We start from the raw sequence: 24,880 nt of genomic DNA, 5'->3' as shown, positions 1-24,880 counted from the left end.
GATGATTACAAAAATAGACGAGAGAAGTACATGGAAGAATGCAAACACAGAGTAAGGTAGAAGGGAGCATAAAGAGTTGAATATTAAAATGAAACAGGATACGTATTGGGCGAAAGAAGTGCGGTGGAAGACGCAGTACGAGGATTTGGAATATTCACAAAAGAAGGGTGAAATGGGTGCGCGGTTTCGAAAGATGAAAGATCTATCAGGAAGTAAGAAGGGAAAATCGTGGCAAATCATCAAAAAGAAGTCAGGAAAATTATTAATTGAACCATGGAAGATTCAAGAGAGATGAAAGGAGTGCATAGAGAAGTTTTATGGTAAAGACGTTATTCCAGCGAGCTTAGACGTAGGAAGAGAATATGACGTTTATAAAGATAGCTTAGGTCCAGCGAGATAGAAAGGGTATTAAGGGAATTAAAATCAAATCAAAAAGGTCATAGGAGTAGACAACGAAAGACAACATTTTTGTGGCACTACCTAAATGTTTATGAGAACATGGGAGGAAAAGTTTGTATGGGCTTATTCGTCGCATTTATGAGGAGGAATTTGGCAAGAAGATTTCGTTAGGTCAGTTTTAGTTCCTATTCCAAAAGAAGGGTTGGAAGCCATATGTGAGAACTATAAGAGCTATGAGTTGATTTCGCAAGCAGCTGAAGTGGTACTCAGGGCCATCGGTAAGAGGATGAAGAGGAGGACAACTGATTCATTAGGGGATGATCAATTTGAGTTCAGAAAGAGACGGACCCGGTTGATGCCATAGATGAGGTCACTAATGGAGAGGAATACAGAATAATATCAGGATGTATTTTTTGCTAGGCAGATTTTGAGAAGGATTTTCATGGTGGGAATTTAGTAGAATTAATGAATATATTGCGGAAAAAAGGAGTCGACTGAAGGGATAAGAGACATCTGCAACCTTTAAGTATAAGACTACTCAGGTGCTTTTGGCGGATAGAGAATAGGGTTAGGCATCGTTAAGAAGAAGGTTCAGGCAGATGTGTTCATTATTGGCTGGGCTTTTCAACGTACATGTGGAGGAAATTCTTAAAGAGCCATGGGAAGAACTGGTGATTGGAATGAAAATCTTGTGGGATAATTCCTGAAATAAGTTAAGTTTGCTGATGATCCAGCTTTAGTCGGCTAGTCAGCCTAGGGGTGGCCAACAGTGCTGGCAGGGATGTAAATTGAAGGCTGTGAAAGGTGAAATGTGTAGAAAGGAAAACAAACGAGAAGTGCTAGGCACGGTGGGGGAGGAAAGGGAATTGTTGGGAGAAATCCAAAGGAGGCTGTAAAGATGGATGCGGAGCATACTGATTGGCAATGGGATGTTGAAGACTTTGGTAGAGGGGAGAATGTTAGGCAAGAATGGGGTAGAAGGAAAAGAACAGGCATGTTGGACGGAATGAAGGGAGGAAGGAAGTAAGCGAAATTGAAGAGGGGCTTATTGTAGTGCTTGATGTCAGGTTGTTTTTTGTTAGGAGTGGCAAATAAATGCATAATTGTACCGTTCTATAGGTCATGTCCATACTGTAAACAGTGGAAAACCAGTAATAACAATAAATTATTTCTCACCCCCCAAAAACAAATGCCCTCAAAACGAATATGCTGCTGTAAATGAGAATCTTTACGATTCTAAATTTTGGAACGGCAGCATTAAAAAATGATTGTCTCCATCAGTCGTCTCATTTCGTGTTACTCTTCTTAAAAATATTTTGTCTTTTGCCATCGTTTGGTGTTCCAATCTGGAGGCATCTGAAGATATATTCTCCAGAAAATATTTTATATGCATAGGAAATGAACAACTATTTAAGTTAATATGCATCTCTGGCCTCCTTGTGCCGCCGCCGCTTAATCAATATTGTTAATGTGAACGTAGTCATCCGACGTTTATGGTCTGCGTTTCTAAGTACATCTCAAAACATAGCCATACAGTGATCGTTACGTACAGCTTCAGCAGATGAGCCTAATCCGCTAATTAAATCTTTTGGTAAAAGACCTTGATGTGCTTATCCATCCCATTCTCTTCTAATAACATCAACCTCCTTTTTCACGGATTCCAGTGGTGTTGGTGTACGGAATTAGCTGACGAAGGGCGAGGCATTTGCCATACTACAGTTATTCTATAATCCCTCGGATTCGAATGACTGAAGTGCTGGCACTTCTATAAACCCGTAATCAATCCCTCCTATTGGGAAAAGTCCCTTCCTTTCTGAAGCTTCCAAAGTTCTTTCCTCTGCTCGATTTTATGTGAACCCTCGTCTTCTTCCTTACGACTACTTGTCGTGCTTGCACTATTAATATTCTTTCTCTCAATACTAATAATATTCTATCACTCACCGCTGCTCTATATTTACTACCCTGCTCCCAAGTGCTCTCTTCTCCAGTGCGACTGCTCAGCTTTGACTCTTCTTCCTACCGCTATAAATTATTCGGTAACTTAATGTCCAGTAATCGTCCCGTATTTTCCATTAAAAATGATGCCATATTATTGAAATGTCGTCATTTTGATGTTGAATTAATGCCCTCGATAATATTCGGTGTTGAAATTTGATATGTATCTTCTACTATTCTTGTCATACCGTTCCGAAAAAAAGTATATGTTGTCATCAAACATATCAAATCATGATTTTATTAATATCTGCAATCGTTATGTACTTCCGGCAATAATTTTGAGGTGATCAATTCTATAAAATCTAAGAAGGAACCACGAAATTCTTTCCGTAACATCGGCCTGTCACTTTGATTTAGTTTCGTATAAGCCAGCGATATCTCAAGTTAATATACGAAAGCATTCACTTTAGACATTAAATTTCCTTCTTCTTCCTCACTTCAGGACCTTATGTAACTATACATTCCTAGCAGTATGTAACCCAGCTGAATTGTAGCGGCGTAAAATAGGACCGCAAATCCACGCAAAGCGGTGGGCCCCAAGCTAGTGGATACCTCGACATTTTTAACTTATGCATCAAATGTATTCATTTAAGGGACTTTATTTTTTATTGAATGCCAAAATTACTTCGCCATCTCCTATTTTTAAATCTTTCCTTTAAGAAAACCACCGCTCTACTTTTAAATTTGATATTCAAACTAAATATTCACGGGGTCCTTCATTTGCTTTGTGCGGCGTGCTCTTTACATCCTACCCTCGCTGTCCCAACGAGAAACCGACATTTTGCCATTTTTTACAACATAGGACTAAATTACTCGTGTGGTGCTTAAGTGAATAGTTAACCTGAACTGTTTAATCTTGTTTTTCACCATGAGATTATTTGGGATTCGCCGAACTAAAAGTTTTACAATTTATTTTAATTTTCAGGAATTTTTCTCGGGTTTCCAACCGGGTCAGGTTTCGGAGTACCGACGTTTCGATGGCTGACTCTGCCATCGTCTTCAGGGTTGAAGAGTCACTTCAACCCTGAAGACGATGGCAGAGTCAGCCATCGAAACGTCGGTACTCCGAAACCTGACCCGGTTGGAAACCCGAGAAAAATTCCTGAATACTATTCGCCGGGAAAGCCTGAGATCCTTCATTTATTTTAATTTGTTCTAACTAGATGAAAAACAGATGCTACTTACCTGTCTCTTGGAAATTTTCCTACGTATAATGTTCCCTGTGTGGCAGAAAAAAATTTTAATTTGCGGTTAAATGAGAAAATCTATGCCCATTTTTTTTAGGTCAGATCCGCGATCATCGACGACCATCGCTGTTGATTCATTCCCTTGGCATCATTGGTTTCTAGGCCTAGGTTTCAACTCGATACCTGTGGCTGTGTGATCCAAGGACTTAATTTTTAATCGCCTCAAGTGTCTAGAAAAGTAATCTTTGTAAACTCTTGGCATTGCACGCGTGACGCTTGTATATGTATTCGAGGCGCATTTTTTCTGATTCCTTTATCGTAGTGTCTTAAAATTATGAAAAAATCACTAGGTCCCTTCTTTATATATTATTTGTCATATTAGGAAATTAGACGCAATCCTGTGATCATGACGAAAAATGTGTGGCACCGGATGTGTGACCATGGTGGGCCTGTGGTTTTCGTGCACGTTACCCTCTCAGTCACCCGGGAAGCCATTTGTATGTAGTGTACGGGAGGTGACCGGGTGATCCGTTTGGCGGTGAAGCGATTTCTGAAGTTTCTGCCTTGAGCAGTCACGCTTCGCTATCCCACTGGAATGAAATAGGATGGTATTATGTGTTTACCTACGTAATTAAAGGTCAATAGTCACGCATCCCTCTTTTTTAGTCTCGCTTATTACTCTGCCTCAGAAATGTTATACTACCGTAAAGTCCAAAAAAATGGAGCATCGAATTATCCCACAGTTGAGCACACCCAAAGCGCAGCTGTATCATCAGCTAACTCTCGTGATTTTCTTTCTTACTTAATCTTCTCAGAAAACCTGCTTCTGCATCAAATCGACTTGCTTTTATTTTTCTTTTATTCATCATGAGAGGTGATTTTTTTAAAAGGTTTTACTGTTCCCATTGGCGCAGAAACTTCATGCCGACGTCAGAACTTCAGGAATCTCGGGCCACTGCCATAGATACTGCTGCCTTCTGGCTACTGCCTTCCCTAACCGGAATTTAATTTTGTGTTGCGTGTATGGGCTTGCAGTTTTTATTCGGGTTTTCGATGGTCGTCGTCGCGGCGGGTGAACCATAGAATTTTCCTTGCTGTATTGCCAGTTACATCTGATGAAATGTACGAGTACGTATTAGTGATCATAAGGATTAGTTGTGATCCCTGTGAAGCGTCATCGTTTATTATTTTTCCTGAACGCCCTGGGAAGATACTTTGAATTCAGAGTGGTTTTAAAAGGTAGAGCGACAATTTTCCTTCCTCGTGATAACAATATAGTAGTTTGGGCTGTGGAGATTTTCCTCTCATTATTCGCTATCATGGAAAATGAACGCGCCGAACAAATTAATTCTAGCTTAGATATTTCCGCACTTTCTCTTGCTGCAGAATAAGATTTATAGTAATACTTTTCGGTGTAATTTTCTTGAACACGGTTTCACGGATGTAAACGGAAGTCAAACAGGACGAATTGGTGGTAGGCTAGCGAACCCACGGCTCACTTTGCATTATAATCAGCGTAATGTCGTATCCACAATTGAGTGGTGTCGTTGGGCGATTCCAGTGAAGCCATAAGTTTCCGAGGAACATTGATGGAATGAATCATTGTGTAGCTTATCAAGACTTTGACTTTGAGAACATGAACAAGTTCCTAAGATCGAAACTTCGTTACGCTTTGAGTTGGTGGATTGGCTTCTCTTCGGATGGTTTTCGGGGAATTATGTATGTACTATGCATTGTGGTACATACCGAATATTTCATTTAATTGTGTGAGTCTTTGTGCGTTTACAGAAAAGTCAGTTGGCATCTCATTTTTAATAATGAATAAAATGTAATCATTGGATTATGCGGGGCGTGTGATCTTTTAAATGGAAAAGTCTCTCCAAACTTAGATCTGAATCAATGTCAATGGTTCAACGATTTGGTGAACAAGTAGTCTTGTGCCTTTACTCTTTTATACATTGGGGCACGGAATGTTCTCCCTGGTTTGGGTTAACTTGTGTATAACCGTTGCATCATTTAACATCGTTTAATAAGTATTATTAGGTATTTGTGAACAGACGGGTCTCAACTGTGGCTGCGGGACATGCATTGCCAAATGACGTTGCTTAGCATAAGTGTCGGGGACCTGACGCGGATCCCGCCTATTTCCTGTAGTGCGTTCTCTTTTCTTACGTAGTTAGTTCTCTCGTTTTGGTCTCAATTCTTACGGATTCGCGAAATGACAGTGTACCTGCTGATGGGGCGTGCCGTATGCGTCCGTTACTTTTATGAACCAATGCGTATTTACTTGAAATCAGCGAAATATCTCAGACGTGGAACTGAATATAATTCAATCTACTCGGCCCGCGCGACACTTGGCAACCTTTTTCGAACGCAGCACCGCGTGTGGCTCTAGCATCAGAGTTTTGAGCTCCCGCACGTGAGGTGGCACGCATTGGAATAATGAGATTGTTTGCGGCCCCTTCTCGATATTTGCTGTCTTTTTGCTAGAGTCAGTAGTTCTCGCGAAGAGTGGAAATCGGTTCGCGATTGTGGTCAAGTCAACAGGGATAGCGAAGTGAATGTCACGGAGAAGGTCATCCCGTCGCTGCCTGGATATCGGCGTCGCACGTGCCGTGTCTGGAAGAGGGAAGATCGAATGTATTTCCCGGCGGTCGGCTCCGTTTTCAGTTCAACTCGGCCACTCCGAATGCGTCTGTAGTCTCCGTCCCTTCGAGCGTAGGTGAAATTTCTAGAAACGAGATGGCAGGCATACCGTGTGGGTAATCGGAATGCCGTGAAGTATACTCTCCTCGGCTGACGTTGTGATTAAACGGTACAACGCTGGTGCGACGCTTGGCAACTAAAATTACACTTAAAAAAGTGCGTAGTGATGAATTTTTGAAAAAAAAGCAATTCCCTCCAGAATGCCTACTGCATCGGGAACACCGAAATGGAATGTGTAGACTCGATTAAAAACCTAGGCGTTATGTTCAATCACGACCTCTCCTAGGTGACATACACACACGGGTAATATGTGGACTAGCTAACCAAAAATTAGGATTTATTAGAAGAGTACTGGAAAAATGTGTTGAAAAGGTTCAAGAGAAATGTTATTTTTCGCTGGTTAGGCCTCGTTTGGAATATGGGATCCTCACGAAGTTGGATTGATTGCCGAATTGTATCGCGTGCCGCGTAGAGGAGCTAGATTTGTTAAACCTTTTTATGATACACTTCGTAGCTTATCCAAAATATTAGAGCGGCTAAGCTGGGAATCACTCACGGAGCAAAGGTTCAATACAGATTAAATCTCTTGCGTGAATTGGAAGGATGCCTCTTTAGTAGTAATGTTGAATTGTAATATCACCCCCATCGTACTGCGGTAGGGGCGATTATGTGAATCAAATTAGAGATATTAAGTATATAACAGATGGATTTAAGATGTCATTTTTTTCACGAACAATAAAGAATCAGAACAGTATTGCCCAACAGGGTCACATTCGGTTCAAAATTAGTCTGGTGTATATTCACCCCGTGCCGCACAACCTAGATGTGGCTTGCAGGGTGCTAAAATATCAATTAAAATATAAACGGTGCAGAATTTTAAAGTTTGTGTCATGGAGTCAGAGCGGGCGAGATAGAGCACAATACAGTGGTCCCCCAAGTGTGTCGTTGCTCTTAGGAAAGAGCAGATGTGGAAAGAGATGACGGAAAAGCAAAATTAAAAAGAAATATTTTATCATTACTATATCTATACTTATGCGACACCACCGGATAAAATGATGCTGAGTGAGTGCTTTTTGTGGGCTAGTGAATTGAATCGTTAAGCTATTGTAATTTCAATTCTGTTGCGCTAATAGTATTTAGTGTATACTATTTAGAAGTCCATTTCCTTAAAAATTAATTTTTACAGGCAGTTTTTTTCCAGAAATGCTATCTTGGTGATAGACTGTTAACGATTTTTCTATTGTCAAGGTAGTTACCATCCAAGAGAGTTTCAAACCCCCAGACTAATTGGATAATTCATGTATTTATATGGTATTGGGAAGTTCCCGGATTCGAATCCTTGTAATTCTTCCGGGTAGATCTACTAAACTCTCTCCCCGTGATTTTATGAGACCTTAATCCTTACCTTAAGGAAAACTGCGAGAGGTACGAGGAATGCAACTGATCCCTCCATCCCCAACTTAAGTACGAGATTTCGGCTCTTCATTGGGCTGGCCTATTGTTTGAACGAACTGAGCTTTAACCTCGGTTGCAAAAGCAAACTTGGGGTTGTTTACTATGACTTATCAATGTTTGATATGGAAAAGAGAGCCTGAGAAATAATTACATCATCAAAATGTTTATGTTGCCTTCTCATGTTTTCATCAGTGCGCGGTGACGGATAACAAGTAATGAGAAACTCATTTTAAATCACGAAAAGGTTATAACCCCTAAAGTTGTTGAAAATTATAAGGATTTCTTCCGTGCCATTGGAAATCTGAAAATAAAATTGAATATGACAAAAGAAAAGGGTAGAGAATTACGGATGTAATTTTGTCATCGGGTTACGTTCATTTTTTCGGTTAACTTGCTCCATGTTGTTTATCAGAGAACACCGATGACTTTAATTAATTTTTGATCAGTAATCGGAGGAAATTTTACTGCCCAGTTGAACTGGGCGGTGGTTATCTGAATGACGAAGTCGAAATATAAGTTACATGTTAGCCTTGGAAATATTACCCTATTGGGAAATTGAGGACGCAACAGACATTTTATGGTGCCTTTTACTCGATGCTTGTGACTGATATCGGTTTATCAGCGTAAAAGCGATTGGAGCTAATCTTTTAAGCTGCCGTGGCTCTTTGGGGTTGTATTTCGAGTAGTTGGCAGCTTAAGTAGGCTATATGCCGGACATAGACGAATCCCTAAGACTAGAATATTCTCAGAACGACCGATTTCTATCAGTTTTCTGTTACTAATGAAATATGAGTTTTTTGTGGTGGCCTGGGTATTCGGTGAATGCCCATCCGTTAAAGAGTATTCGTCAACAATGGCATTCTCTCGATTCAGAGTTATTAGGCGAAGTTTTAACTTTATGGGGTTCTTAAAATACACGTAGTCTTAAACAGTCTTTGAGTATGGATACTTATTTGCGGAAACAATTAGTGGTCCCGTTAGCACAGAAGTGTGTACGAAATTTAAAGTTCATCCAGTCAATTCTCAAAGCTACCGGGACCGCTTTAGAGGCAACTCAGCATGCAGCACATACATAGATAATTAACGTGTGCATTTTTCGCCATCTTTATTTTATAGTTTAGCTGCCCTCATATCGTGACGGAGAATGAAATATTCACGTCTCTCATGTGCACAGATGGCCTGAATGGAAATCATGTAAAAGTGCCTGTTTTAATCATGTAGCCCCTGGAAACCCCATCTAAATCTAGTCGTAAGTTCTTATTAGCACCCTCAACAATAAACTGCGTTTATCGTATGCTGGACTAAGGAATCAATAGTCGTTGATTCCGGTGCAGAAGAAGCCAGCGGAAAAAATCATGGTTGAATTTTAATAAATCCTCTGCTGTTAAGGAATACGAATTAAAGAGCATTGTCATTTGAGATATACCCATGCTATGATGAGTCTTAAGATCTCACAGCGCAACTATGACTTACTCATGGTAATAGAAGACTAGTGAAAGAGAACCTGGTTGTAAATTACTAATCAGTACTCATATACAACATCCTATCACATTTTAATTATTTTTCTGATCGTCATCAGCCAGTCCCTCCCCAATGCGGCTTCAGACAACCGCGAGATACCACTTCATGATCCTGTTATTCATACCTACGCAAGAGATCAACGTAAGCAAAGAGGTTGGTCATTAGATAGTCTAATTATAGCTCAACGTTTCTAGATGTCACACGAGAAGAAAACTGTCCATCGGACGTTTCCCAACCGCTTGAATTATGGATCTGTCAGAATCGCTTTGATCAAAGGCTTCGCTCCCTGTTTGCCACTCACTTCACGGAAAGTGCGTGCCCACGGGATTCCCTCTCCACTCCCCCCTTCGAGCTTCCGTCAAAAATCGCGAGAATGAGCACACTTATGCGAGGGGTTATTTTTTTCGCTTGAAAAATCCGGGAGCGTGGAAATGCGGGAGTTATATTTAAGCCGCTCTTCATATTGACGCAAGGATGACGAACCGGGGATCTGGGTATGAGGGGGAGATAAGGCGGAATGAAAAGTAACCACTTAGAATGGAGAGGGATGGCCTTAGGCTTTGATGAAGACGCCAGCTTTCCTGCAGTTTATATCCCATGGAATCCATTTTGGTATAAGTGGTCGAGTAGATTTGTAGTTTGCTTTTTGCGGAAGCGTGTGACCGAGTCTTACTGTGGAAGATTTTGTGTTTTCAACGTCGCTCTCTCTATCTGTTATGCCTTGCATGATTGATATCATAGAAATGCCAAAGTTCATGACCCTGGAAGCAGATGTTTTGGTTCCCATGCATTTCACCCAGCTCCTCACGAAATCGTCTTCCCGACGTCGTGGAACAAAAGGGATTTCCGAAGCGAACGGGAGGTGGGTGAGAAAACTGAGGAAATACAAGTTCTTCGAGAAAAATTGTTCCCTAACTCACTTGTTGCTTGGCAAAAGACTGAGACGGTGGGAAATAATCTGATTTTAACTTTCTCGGCGCAAGAAATTAAATATGGCTATTTATCGGGGAATGGCTTCTTCATTAAAATTCATTGTTTTTAATACCACTTACTTTTGGCAATAGTGGTAACAGACAATCGTTGGCTTTCGTGTCTCTTACAAATGCGCGTTTCGACGCTCCTCGAGTCATATTTGATGACGCAAAGGTTGTCGTAAGGTACCGTATACAGTTTAGATGCGTTAACGTATGCTACATAACATTGGTTTAATGATATTTGAGGATGACTTCTGAAATGATAGATTGCGCGAAAAGTAGGTCAAATCGTTCCGCGAAATCATATGATTTCTCCTCGATTTTTAGGAGTATTATATATATATATATGTATATATATATATATATATATATATGTATCTATATATATATCTATATATATATATATATATCTATATATATATATATATCTATATATATATATATATCTATCTATATATATATCTATATATATATATATATATATATATATATATATATATATATATATATTGTGGGCCTTATTTACTGCTGTGTGGAGGGAATTCGAAGAACGTGGCATCGTCTATTGAAGCTGCGATTTCCTGTACTTTGGCCTCAACTTACTCAAGTGTTTTCACGTGGCAATAATTGGCCCCTATTAGTTAATGTGTTTATCGCATTCCTAAATCAGCTACTATTGGAAGCTGTATTAGTGGCTCCGTTTGCTTTAGTGACTCGATCAACGAAGATAAAGCGGAAAATAATGGTAATAAAAGATTGCGCAGTGTTTACATTCGTAATCTGTTGATATGGTGAGCAGAGTGAAGCAACAATGTCTTCAGTGGAGGAGCACTGACTTCTCTCTCTCCGGGTCTTTCCCCAATAGAATGGGCACAGTACTCCAGAGTTGCCCAACCTGATGATCGAGATCTCACTTGAACCCACCCATAGGAATTCGTGGAAACTATATATCAAGTGATTTATCTTCCCTTGAAGGCAGATCATTCGACCATGTGAAATTGCTGCGACGTATACTACGTCAGCTAATCTAAAAAAATAATGGGAATGTTGGAAACAGGTTTATGATCAGCGAAAATGAATGTCGGTTGTCGGATGGATTCGGTCATCATCTTTTTCGAGGTCACGAAGTCTGATGAGAATTTTGGGTGTAGTGAATGGACGTATGGAGGCATCGGCGATCCCTAATGCAATGCATCTCCTTATGCCCCTACCACTTCGAACATTTTGGTCCAAAACACTTCCTAGATAATAAACTTTTTCACCTGCTCTAGCTTATGACCTTCTGTATTTAACTTAGCTTTCCTCTTAAAACCAAATACACTTTGTTTGCCTTTATTCTCATCCCGAATCTATCGCACTGACTTCCCAATGGACTCAGCGGTGCTTGCAAACCCTTGACTAAAGCTTGATCATCCGCAAGCATAACTGATTTCATGAATTATCCTTCCGACTTTCATTCATATCCCCAGTTCTTGCCATGTCTCTTTTGACATATCCTCCCCATATACGTTGGAAAGCATGGGTGATAATGGACACTCGCTCTTAAACAGTGGCTTACGTACAGGTGGCAAATAAGTCTCCTATCATTCCAATCTAATTCTTTTTTCTGCAATATATTTATTAATTCTGATCATACCTCTACGGAATGCGTTTTCGCAGTCTTAAAAACCGACAAATTCGTCCTGATTTTACTGTATGATCCTATATTTTAGTGACCTGATTAATGTAATGACATCACGCATGCCTCTCCCCTTTCGGAAACCACTTTATGATCCCCTAAGTGATTATTTGACCTCTTCTCCTTTTATTGACGATCCTTGTACCACTTCAGCTTCATTCGAAGTCTAACTTGTTCTTTATTCCTCTCAAGTGGTCGCCTTTCCTTTTTTTGGAGTAGGGAAACTTATCTTTGATTGTTTGAATCGATTTCTCTTCTTTTTCGTACTTCTTGACAGTGCTTTCACCTTTCTACGCCCTGCACCCATTACCCCAGAACTTTATAAACAATTCATATCCTCGCTCTGTGTCTTCCATCACGTTTCTTTCGCCCTATTGGTTTTCCGTCTCAGTTTATTATTCAATTCTTTATTCTTTCTACTTGCTCTGTGTTGGCATTCTTCCATTTATTTCTCTCGTCTAATTTTGTAACCATGTCGTCCGTGTCATCAATGGTTTCTTGTTTTTTTCCAATAGTTTTCTTTAGCGGCTTTCGCTATCCATTTTTTGATATTTTCTCATTTTTCTTGTATTGTACTCAGCTCCCTTTCCTCCCTATGATTTTCCCTGCAGCCTGCTGATGCTCCTTCCTTATCGTTCCGGCATATACCTCCGTATTTCATTTCTACAACCGTCTTCTATGTTTTTTCCTCTCTAATCCGACGCTACTCTTCATTAGTGCTAAATTAATACATGAATCCGCATCCGCTCTCATGAAACTGGGAATTAATCACTCTGTTCCTAAATATTCCTCTTACCATAATGTAGTCTAACTCATACCTTTCTGAATTCCCGGGCCTTTGCATGTATGACTACGTCTTGTGTAGTTTCCAAACCAAGTATTCATCAAGATTAACCCATGTCTCCTGCAGAAATGTATATATACACGCACACATAAACACAGTAACCAACTTTAAGGTCGGTTCGTTAGGTGATGATAGGGTTCACCCACTAAGCTCGACGGTGTGTAAAATTCACGTATCAATATAGTGGTGACAACATTTTTATTTAAAAAATGTTGATCGAAAAAGTCTTATTACTTTGTCCGCGAGGTGCATGTCTGGAAAGGAATACAATGTAATTATCCTGTTTAAATTCATCGACGTTATTCATAAAGGTACTAATCCTTGAATTCCCGTCCCTCCGACCAGTTTTTTAATCATTTTCAGGTCACCGCCCTCCACCGGTTCGCCTTGGATGTTTTCCTGAGTTTCCGTGGTATTGCTCTTCCTAGTGGTTTTGCATCTTTCGGTCTTCCCGATCTCCCCCTTCTGTGGGTCACGATGCAAACCGTTCCCTCATTCTGGGTCAAAAAAGATATAAACGGCCGAAATCACTACCTCGGATGATGTTGGCCTTACCCGCTTTTGCGCCCGTGTTTCACGCACTCGCTTCGACGGTCAAATGCTGTGAATTGAAATGCGCCTGTAGAGATATTCCATGAAGGGTCACATTTTATTTTAATTTTAGTATCGTTAAAAATAAATTCATTAATAAAAAATACATTTATCAGAAATGTAAAATCCTGCTGATGCAGCCATTATTTTTTAAGCTCACCACAGTAAATATTCTATTTCTTTCGTCTAATTTGACATGAAGTTAAATACATATTTATTGATGTCTATCCTCCTAATGGTGTACTGCTGGACCAGCTTAATGCCTACTAATCTTTTATGCTTTTGCTTGTGAAAGGTATCGCTGGTAGTAGTATAACGGGATCGATACCGTTTGTACCTTTAAAAACTGGTGGGTAATTAGAACGAAAGAGGGAAGAAAAAAGTAGTTTAGGGCCTAAACTAGTGTGGCATGCCAATCACGGGGCAATGCATAGTTTTTTGTAGCTAAGACGTAAAAAGATTCTGCTGGCCCCTCTGCTAAGGAAACCATAATTTATCGCCCCACCCGTTGGACGCATCTGCTTTTCTTGAAATGTGCACACGAGCCTAGAAACAATCGCAATACCGGAAAATCCGTCGGTGATTTCATCTTAAACTCCCAAAATATCTAGTCAAGATTGTGCGTCGATACTCTTCAGTACTGTCGTAAACCTACATGCAAGGAGTAGTTACGCTAGTGTTGCGGAAAGACCTCTCCCGAAAAAGATAATGACTATGAAGTAACTTCAAAAGTAATCAAAATACGTATGTTTCCTGCTTTAGATTAGTAAAATATGTGGGTAAAATGAATGTACTCCATCGCGTTTGAAAAATTAATCCCTTGGAATTGGGATTTTATATGTATGCCAATAAATACCGAACGGGGTCACTCCAGACAGCTAGGATGGGGATGCTTACGGATTGATTGACTCAAGCATTCCGAGACCCAAAAGCGCTTTTTGGTAGGTATCCCAGCGGCGGAAATCCAGCCTTCCGTAGGGAAAATTTCTGGCTATCACAGTGCTCGTAGTCGATCTTTCGAATCCGATCGAGCAGCTGCGCGAGGAACACTTCGGAAATTCCTTCCATCTCCTCGGGAGAGAAGTGGGGAGAGATGCCTTTGAAATGGCCGCGACTTGTTCCCTTTTGGGATGGAAATGGAGTGAGTGTTCGGTTGGGGGAGAGGAATGGATATTGGTACAAATATGCATTGCTCGTTTCGTCACTCCGGATTCTCGGAGCCGTTGGGGGCATTATCGCGGGATCTGGAAATAGTTCAGCGCTCCTTCGTTTCGTTTCGCCGTGGCGGAAGGCGCATGCGGATGCGTTAAATGCTCGGCGTTCCGAGCCAATGGTTTTGGCAAAGGTTTTGCTCCGGCCATTGCGACCGTGGGCGCGCTGCGAGGGGCCGCGGGGAGGGCTTCGCGCAATGCCGTCGGTTTATCCTCCCTCGCCACACGTCCACCCGTGCGCGCTAGGTTGATTGTGCCCTTTCGTTTGCTGTTGTTGCGATCATTTGCTTCCTTCTTTTATTTGTGACAGGGTCTTTGACGTGATTTGTTCACATGTTGTCGCCGTGGAAAATTCTTTCCTTTTTGCCTTCTCGATCTTGTAAGACCCCTTGGTTAAGACGCGTGCATTACATACTTACGAAGCTGACCATAGTTTCTTCACCTCTATTTTAAATTAAATCGATCCATTTAATCTCAAATCGCTGTATTTTCAAACTTCTAGTTCCAGGTAGAGTACCTAAAAATAGTTTTGAAAAATTAATGAGTGAGCATAAAAAGTCTTGCTCTATTGGTAGTTACGAGTAGGAGAAAGGTACTCGTAATAGAAGTAGAGTAATACGTAGTAGTAGATATGCCCTCGGTCGTTTTCCTGATTCTTCCATGGACGAGAAAAATTTTAATACAGCATGCTTCCACTTTGTGGTACAAATTTGCATCCTTCGCATCTAAGATGAAATGAATGAATGAATGATAATTTGGGATTTCAAGTGGGAGTTCTCAACTCGCCCTCCCTCTTCGACGTCTATTTAAGCTTGGGTTTTTACCCGTTGCGGCGTACGTTGTGAACTTGGAAGTAGATGTATAAATGTTCTTCTTCTAAGGTGTCGCGGAATTTTCCCCAAAAGCAGGAGTCTTTCGTAAGTGCCCCATTGCAGAAATAAATGCAATTTATCTCGAAGCCCGCGAAATGGAGGCGTAAATGCTTGTTTGTTGTCCCCGCTACTTCTTTAAGCCCGATATGGTGGACATTTTCTCCGCTTGCCTGCTACCCCTATAGCGTCGACTTACATGTTTCAGAGAACACGCATTACGTGGTAACCTCAAGCCTGAGTTGACTGTGGCTGGGATTTGATATGGTGATAACAGGGATTCTCTAATAATTAGTCGAGTTGTTAGTATCAATTCAAAGACTGCCTGATCAAAAAATAAACGCACCAAAAATAAAAGCGAATTTTCATGTTTTTTTCTCATCGTTGGTTATATATTGTGTTAACTCGGTCAGATGTTATAAGGTATTAGGTGCTTCCGTATGTGATGTTATTGAGTTATATAGTACTCGTAAATGCTCTATTCACCAATAAATTATTATATTAAAATCAGTGCTAAAAGTTGAAATTCGACCATTGGTAATGATTATGCATGACGAAACTTGACCTACCATCGCCCCAGTATATTTTATTAATATATGTCGGATGTTAATTTTAAAACTTGTATTGTTGTTTTATTTAATTGTGGTCCCTTGGTGTCTAATTAAAGTGGTCCCTTAGCGACTAAAAATGGCTGGAAACTGAAAAGTGCTAACAAATACCTAACGCATCACGGACCAATTGGTCCCTTGAAATTGATCAAGGAACCAATGTCCCCTTCATGGAGGTGGATTCATCAGTGTCAGAATTTTGAGTATTAACGTATAGTATTATTAAACACATTCATAATTAATGTGATGTACATGTGATTTACTTAATCAGTATGACACTCAGAATTTTCCTTGGTTGACGCTATATCAAAGTTCGTCGCGTATATTTTTAGATTTTTTTGGTTGAATCAGCCACCATTTCCTCATGTGCAGTCTGCGTTCCATAGTTTATCCACGGAGGTTTTCTGTGAATAGTAATTCTGTCGAAGTTATTTATGACAAGTGATTAAAGTGGACCAATGCTGAAACTCGTAGATATTGTCTTTTATTTCCCTCGATTCCTCTTGCCGTGCTCTTTTTAATTTTTTGTGTCAGAATTTGTATCTTGAAGACGTAAGTTCCGTATTTTAACATTGTGTTTATATTTCCACTTAAGAAACCTTTGATGCAGCGTGGTTTTAACGGCGTGAAAACTTTGCGAATGAAGCAAGGCGGCAAGCGTAGTTTGAAGGCTATTGAGATTTGGGCGTGGAGGAGAATGGAAAAAGGAAAATGGAAGCAAAGGAAAACAAACGAGGTGGCATGGGAGGGGAAGGAGAGAGGATTGTTGGGAGAAATCCAAGGGCAGAAGGAGGAAGAGCATTTTGATAGGCAATGGAATGTCGAAGACTGTAAGGGGAGAACGTAAAGTAAGAGGGGGGGAAGGGAAAAGAGTAGGTATCTCATACTGAATGAAGGGAGCTAGAATGCGTGCTGAATTGAAGAAGGATGTTCCGGGTGTACCTGTATTTTAATGCGCGGTCTGGTTTAATATTGGGCGAGATCAAGACTGAAAGGCTAAGAAACGTTGGAGCGTTAAGTTTGTGTCCATCCAAAATCTACCAAAACCGTAGGCTACCAAATAAATGCGTATAAGATGTAGCCCTTGCAGGATATTGTATCTTCAGCTTCAACTGTGCGCACCAACCTATTTAGCCAGGGTCTACAAATTTTTCATACCAGCTCCAAAATTGCGTTTTGACATTTTTTATCACATATGCTTTTTTTAGTTTAAACGCATCCTTTATTGCCTCTAAATCACAAATGACCTTAAATCGAACCTCTTAGTTTTTTTTCATTAATCTTTTGACATTGATTCCTTTAGAATGCGTCGCGTTCGGTCACGAATTTAGACCTGTTCGGTAAATGTTTGGAAATTGATTTATTTTAATGCGTCCTGCCGTTGAGATTTTTTGCAACCGTTTTAGTATCACTCCTTTTATTTCCCACGGTGGGGAACACGAGGGAACAGAAGTTCCTGTATCTCATCGGTCTGGGAGAGGCTCTAACCAGGGGCGAATTGGATCGAGGGATACGCTGGAAATTCAATTTGAATCGTCCTCCTTGGAATATAATCGTGTGATTCCGTAACTTTTCATTCCCTTCATTCACGATTTTCTACGGTTTTATGATGAATGAAAATACACGTATATCCAACCGTGACGAATGACCGGAAGCTATTTGTTCCTTGCTCCTGTACCAGCCGGCGAATGTTGTGGGTTAGCCGGTAATTAGGGGAAATGTTGATTTGCCGCGTTAATCGAAACGCGAGCAAAGGGCATGGTAGTCCGGTATGAAGCCCTGGGATACTGACAGGAAGGTCCGATTTCTATTCATCAATATCTACTCAAATATCCCGCGAACCACCAAAAAGGTGTGTGGCGGGGGGTGCCAGCACCAGGTGGAAAGGATAAGGGATGCAGAGTGGGAGAGTGTTTGAAGGCTGAGAAAAAGGGAAAAACATACGTTTTTCCAATATTCCGGGTGATGAAGGTGGGGATCCTTACTAATTATTCTTAGTGACCTTTCAGGTACCAGATCTTCTTGGAAAACTGAAATTGGCACAGGGAAAGGAACTGACCCCCAACACCAATGTATGAATTTAGCTAGCTGTTAGGCTTAGTATTATGATATGATTCCTCAGCATGTCGAGGAGATAGTGCTGATGCGGTGGAAAGTGTACTGGCTTCCCATCCCGTGTTCCCGGGTTCGAATCCCGGCGGTGGCAGAAAATTTGTACTGGGAAACAGATTTCTTCTTCAGTGCTACGTGGAGAGCTCTTCGGGTACCATCCCTCGGGTCGGTTAAGCTGATTGACCTTATGGTGCCTATCATTAAGAGTAGTCTAATGCCGACGCCGGGATTTTCCCCACCCTTTCTTCATTCCTTGAAAATCCTACCTCTGCCAAATTTATCCATATGTCTTAAATGGTGTAATTGACCTCACCTATCGACCTCTTCGCTTAAAGCTATTATTACGCCGTAATTAGAGTGGTGATGGAGTATGCTGAGTGGAGTTTAATTTGCCCGTTCTCTCTTTTCATAGGATTCCGTGCGACTGCACTCCCAGTACAACCTCGAAGCCTTGATGTGGTCCATGCTGCTTGGGATATTCCTTTTGAGGTTTATGACTCTTGGGACTAAAATCAACCGAAAATATCGTAATTTATCCGTCCTCATCACGGAACAGGTTAGTATCCAAAACTTACCCCCTTCAATATTCAGTCTATTGAATGTGATGAATTTGTCCTAAAGTTCTTTTTCTTCGCAACACGATATTTCTTCGTAACTATTTCGCAAAAATGCATATGGTATTTTTCAGGATGATTTATTCCGTACTGTGCGTTTCAATGTTTATGCATCTTCATCAGGGAATTTACACATATAATATTCCGGAGTGGGGTATTTACTGCAATATCGCAGTATGTTGGCATGTTTTTTTAATTGTATTGTTACCTGATGGTGATGCTTGGGAATTGAAACACGTAGTACAGAATGAATTACGGTGGATTGGGTTAAGTTCCACGAATGAATTAATGCTTGCCACTACTACTTATTTTTCTTCATAAGATTTGCCGAGCCATCATCCTTTGTGTGTTACTTTATTTTTTATTTTATAATACTCTTCTTCATAATTACTAAAATCGATGTTGTTTGCTGAAGATTAGTGCTCACTTTTAATATTTGGGATGATGTTAGCTCACTCGAAAAATTTTTAAATGGATTCATGCAGGAGCTATATGAATTTATTGTCTAATGCTTCTCTTCATGTTGCCATTTTACGTTCAAATATTTTCTCGCATGGATGAAACGTGTTGCCTGAGAGAATAGGGCGTGCGGCTACTGTCAACATTGAGGAGCGCCCTCTGCCAAAATCCAAGCGATATTTACTTCTTGGATTGCAGAATTTTACAGAGTAGTTGGCCTAGGTAGTGATTTACCCTCTGACCTATGTGTGGGGATTTGCACGCTATAGGGAAACGAGAAAAACTCGTTTGCTCACTTATCAAGGAGACTTTCGGGAACAGTTGCAGGTGGACGATGGATACAACGTCCTTATTGAGCTACTGTTAATATTGATGACATCTCTCAATCGAGGAATACCCAGGACATGCGAGTGTTATTCGTTTTATCCCTGCCCTTTCACCTGCCAAAAGTATTCCTTTGTCTCGTTTTTCACCAAGTTTTAATGTTTTCGCGTAGATAATAATTTATGGCTTTGTGGTGGGTATGGGATAGACTTCGGTGGGCTTGGTTAAAAATTACTGCAGGATGGTTCGGAGTGACAGTGTGATCACCTGCTAATTAAGCTAAGGAAAAATTTTTCGGGATCGAATCCTTTGTGGGAGGATAGAGGGGTCATGTAAAAAAAAAACGGTGGGTCGACGTTTGAGGAAGTTGGTGTTAGGCCAAAGGTTACAAGGTTCTCTTGTGCTCAGTTCAAAAGTCGATAGCATCTTGAAGAAAAATCATGGTAAATAAAAACCAAGAGTAGTCCATTGTGATCTGATCTTAAACTTAGCTTTAGTGAACATCTTATTATTTTGACCGTTGCTGAAATTACTTAATAACTGTAAAATATTATAATTAATAAGAGGTGCGCCAAGAATGTAAGGGTCAAATGTAAAGTTCAAATTTACGAGGGGAGCTCTTTTGGCCTGAATAATGTTTATAATTAATCGGGGAGTTAAAAAAAGCAAACTAATTAAAACGCTAAATAAACCAGTAAACTAACGAATAACTCATTTATTTTTTGTTATTTGTGAAGCAATCAGTTTCATACCACAGATATGGTTTTGTAGAATACTTACACAACACAAACCCACAAGTATGAGTCTCAAAGACAACACAAACCCACAAGAATGAGTCTAAATGACACAACACAACCCCACAAGAATGAACTCTCTGTCGCTATTTAAGGATGAATTAATTCCACGGTGATGACATACGAGTATACGAGGTCTCGCTCATATATTTTACTGGTCTCCCGGTGGGTTATTTTGGGAGACTGTTTCGTGTGGAGACTGATGTCACACCGGGACCGACTAACTCATCACACGCTCCCACAAAAGCCCAGAAGTGGCTGGCAAGAAACTGATCGAAAACACACTTGGGCCCCGCATCAAAAGCATCTTGTGGCTGTTCACGACAAGATTAATTCCAAGAAAAAGATGGAGAGTCCTTAGACACCACCTTTTAATGGCTTCTTACAGGCGTTCAAAAAATCTGTTAAAAATAACTTCACACGATCGCCGTCAAACATTTTATTACCAGAAAATTAGTTCCGTTTTCAATTTTAACCTCACAGAGGATGTTATAGCTAGATTGCGAGCTCACGCATAAGTACCGCAATTGACTCTCCGCGTAATCTCTAGTGTGCATCGAAGAATGAACAATCATAGGAGTATGTATGGGTTGTTTGGAAAAGTTACGATTGTCGTAATTATCCCTTATACAAGAGCTGTACGTTATTGTAAAATTCGCTTAATTGAATGAAATACTATAAACTAAGCATTTAAAATTCACAGCAGAAAGAAAGCCAATGGAATAAGGTCAGGCGTGTTGAATGTAAAATAAGTCTGCTTTATATCATCCATTGTTCAGAAGTGGCATTACAAAATTGTAAGTGGCGACGAGCATTCTTTTGAAAAAGGGGTTCCGCTACATACTGAATAAACCACATTCTTTACCTTGTTTCCCGAGATACCAATGCAGAAAGCTCTGAATTTCATCGATAAAAAAATAATAAGCTGATTTTGGAAGCCTTTGTCGCTACAATTAAGATTCAGTTATTAATTTCCTTGAGATATCCCCGCAGATCTTTCAAATGTTTACACGTAGTGTTTTTTAAACATAATGAAGTCCCAAATATTTTCTACCGCGTGGACATGAATCAAAGAGACGTGAATTCGGAACGCATTGTTTATGAAATCACTAACAAAGAGCGCCGTCGCTCGGATAAGGCAAAGCTTCAGTCGTTCTTGACATAATATCCGCACAAAATATCGCTGATAACCCTTACATGTCAGGTGCAAGATAGGACCTCCTCCAGTTAAGGGAAAAACCCGTTCCTATACATCATAGGTATTCACCCTTTCTCTGTTGGCGTAATTAGGTGTAAAATGCCCTACTCTGTGCAAGAGGGGGATATATTTCGTTGAACGTTCAGTTTTGTGGAATTTTGCGTCCGGAAAACCTGCAAACTATACTGGCAAACTCTTCATTTCTGCATCCGTGTATTTTATTCATTGCTGCTTGTGGTAGAACACCCAACAAACTCACTAGCTACTGCTGAAAACCACTTAAAACAGCTCGTTCGATGAAAGCGTACCATGTAGGGTGGAAACTGAAAAAAGATTGCACTCTTAACAAAATGGGCGTAGCTTTGCTATATCTCGGTATTGTAAATCTACTCAATACTCCTCAAGTCGCCGCAAGGGCGCATGGCGGGAGGTGTTTAGACACCAGCCTCTAATGTGTATAAATACTCACCCACACGTTAAAATAAATAGGCTTTTTAACATAAACGTAAACACACGTTCATTTGCACAAATGCATCCATGATAGGGGAGATCATGTCAATAAAATTAGAGAGATTAAATGTAGAATTGATAGATTTAAGATGTCATTTTTCCCCTAACGATCAGGGATGATAATAACATTGTCCCAGCCAGAGCACCTCAAAGGCTACAGCAACAGGTTTATCCCTTTAAATTTTCCCGGATTGACGCCATTGAGATAACGGCAAACAATCGTTGACGTATTGATAACATCCTTCCATGGAAGTCAAAATTTCGGGGAAATCGTACGATAAAGGATATTTGTAATACTTATACATAGAATTATTTAAGAAGCTGTTAAGCACGTCTCGATTACATTTTCAAAAACCTAACTCTGCTGCTGGTTCCTGGTGGGTGGTACCTTTTATCATACTTTGCAGTACTTAAAAAAAAAGTATTTGGCGAGTGAGGTATGGTGTTAATATTTTACATCAAAGAAATCCGACCGAGTTAATTACATATGCGATGATAACATAAGGAAATCAGGTATTCCAGCCTTTAAGTAATGAAAGACCTGGACTGTTGATTTTGACAAGGAATCCGCTGCAAGACAAAATCAATATTGCAAACAAACATACAAACATATATTATGCAAACACAGTGTTATTCCTTAGAAGATAAAAATGGAAAAAAATTGCCCGAACTCATATGTATGAATCAAGTTTGAAAAACACATAATACTCAGGCAGAGTTTATCATATTTTATTTGGAACTCAAAATATGTATTTACAAAGTGAGCATTTAACACTGTCCAATTTTCACTTGTCCTAAAATAAAAACTTCTGTATAGAATTTATAACTAAGATTTTTAAAGGTATTGCAGAAAATAATATTTAGTTTGTACATTGTATGTAACTTTTAGAGAGCAAATGCTATGCACACTAGGTCCTTGTGTATCACATAAGTTCGGAATCTGATTGTTTTACTACCGAAAAGTTTTCCTCTATGAAAACAATGTAGTTTGTAGGTTTCCATCATCATCATCACTACTAAATATTTAAATAAAATGCCTATCTGCATCACGCAATACTTATTACGGATGTTCAAGTAAAGTTTTGAAAATTGCTTTTTGAATTAAGAGAGGTGTGGTTAAGTAAGCATTTGTATGATTATGCTTCCTACGAGGGAAGAACGACTACTTGAACCGAACAATGTTGGTATTTGTCGCACTAATTTGATTATGGTGGCCATTTTGTCAATGTAATGTGGGGCCATGGTGATTCTCTCGATGCGACTCGACTACTCGGTTGTTACGTATATACCCCTGTTATCATCTTGACCCTCCATAATGTTGGTGGGAAATATGATGACCTTTTTGTTTGCGGAGCTATTCCCAAAAATAATCGCGGTATTTTCCTGACACCCGTTATGTAAATGCTAATGGATGAGAGCCCGTTATTTATCCACTCTGGCTATCCCCTTTGTTTGTAAGACGAGACGGCGGCTGCCGTCTCCTTGCGGATCGTTCACATTTGCTCATTTGTCCAGTGTGTTTAAAAGACACGTGGGCAAGTGAGAAAAGGAAGGTATTAACTGATTAAAATGGACTCTTTGCTTACGCGACGCGACGCCGTCCTTACATGACGCCACGCTGCCGTTGGCTGCCCCTCGCTGTCACATTTCATCACGTTTGAGAGGATCCCCCCCATAAACAAGGCCATGTTGCTCCTATCTGCTCCCCGTCCCCTCGTAATAAATCCCTGGAATTTGCTTTGCTTTTGCTTTTTGGTGTAAATGTACTTGAGCATTAACGCCGAAAGCAAATTTTTGTCATTTCCGTTGCGGAAGAAGGAATGAAACGTCGTATTCGCTGGCCGCAATATCGACCCGATTTCAATACGTATGCGAAAAGCGCACTGATAGAGTCAGTTGGGCAGTAACGCGTCAGTAAACGATTCAGTAAGTCGTGACTCATGACTATCATGAAATAATCGGATATCATGATGTTCACTGGCATTGAAATCTAAAGGAATTCATTTTTGATTGTCTGGTAAAATATTATATTTATGATACATTTTAGATTGGAGTGTCCCTTACATAATAGCACAGTAAAATCTCCTTGGCATCGAAGAAGTATTACGGTGACGGCGATGTTTTATGTTTATTGTATGTTGAAACAGTTTTATTTTCGTTCTTTTTGCTTATGATATCCGGATGGTTGTTCATTTGCATATAGTCATTTTTTAATTTTGGTCCTTGATCCTCAAGTTGCTTGAAATTGATTCTACTTTACTTGGTATCGATTTTTAGGTTTACCGTTTATTGAAGATGCTAATAAATATCAAATGGGATGCCAATCGTACCCAATTACCCCACTTTTGTTCTTGTTTAGGTCAATTATTTTAATGAGACATGAAAAAGTAATAGAAAACTTGAAGAGACCTCAGGAAAAACGTGGAAAATTTCTAAAGAGAGTTAGTTGTAGTAGTAATAGATTTAGGGGAGACAACCGACAGCTGAGGTCATTGGAGCCATTAGGGAAGGGTGGAGAGAAACCTGGCGTCGGCATTAGCCTACTCTTAAGGAAAGGCGCTAAGGGGTCGGCAGTTTAACGTCTCATCCGACGGACGGGGTACCCCCTCAAAGAACTCTCCACTAAGCGCCTACAGAAGGGATCGGGGTACCACTGAAAAAGATCTGCCGTCTCCAGGATTCGAATCCGGGCCCTCTGGGTTGGAATCCGGTACGCTAGCCACAGCACCATCTCGATCCCCGGGAGTTAGTCGTTTATGACAAGAGAGCGGACACTGTTTATCTAAACTCACTTCTCCCAATTGCTTAACGCCATTGACGGGCATTAGACA

General features: G+C 40.3%; 1 protein-coding gene across 4 annotated transcripts in view; it reads left to right on the top strand.

The window, feature by feature from the left end:
* Positions 1–24,880, top strand: part of phtf (putative homeodomain transcription factor) — a 135,059-nt gene that overhangs the window by 89,271 nt on the left and 20,908 nt on the right. For all 4 annotated transcript variants that reach the window (XM_071594772.1, XM_071594773.1, XM_071594770.1 and 1 more), the window contains one exon: positions 18,563–18,706. In XM_071594772.1, the coding sequence (XP_071450873.1) occupies positions 18,563–18,706 (144 nt within the window). The remainder of the gene's footprint in view (positions 1–18,562; positions 18,707–24,880) is intronic.

The sequence above is a fragment of the Hetaerina americana genome, unplaced genomic scaffold, assembly GCF_022747635.1.
Source record: "Hetaerina americana unplaced genomic scaffold, ioHetAmer1.1.p SCAF_7, whole genome shotgun sequence".
Lineage (NCBI taxonomy): Eukaryota > Metazoa > Arthropoda > Insecta > Odonata > Calopterygidae > Hetaerina > Hetaerina americana.
This window is presented reverse-complemented; position numbering and strand designations above follow the sequence as displayed.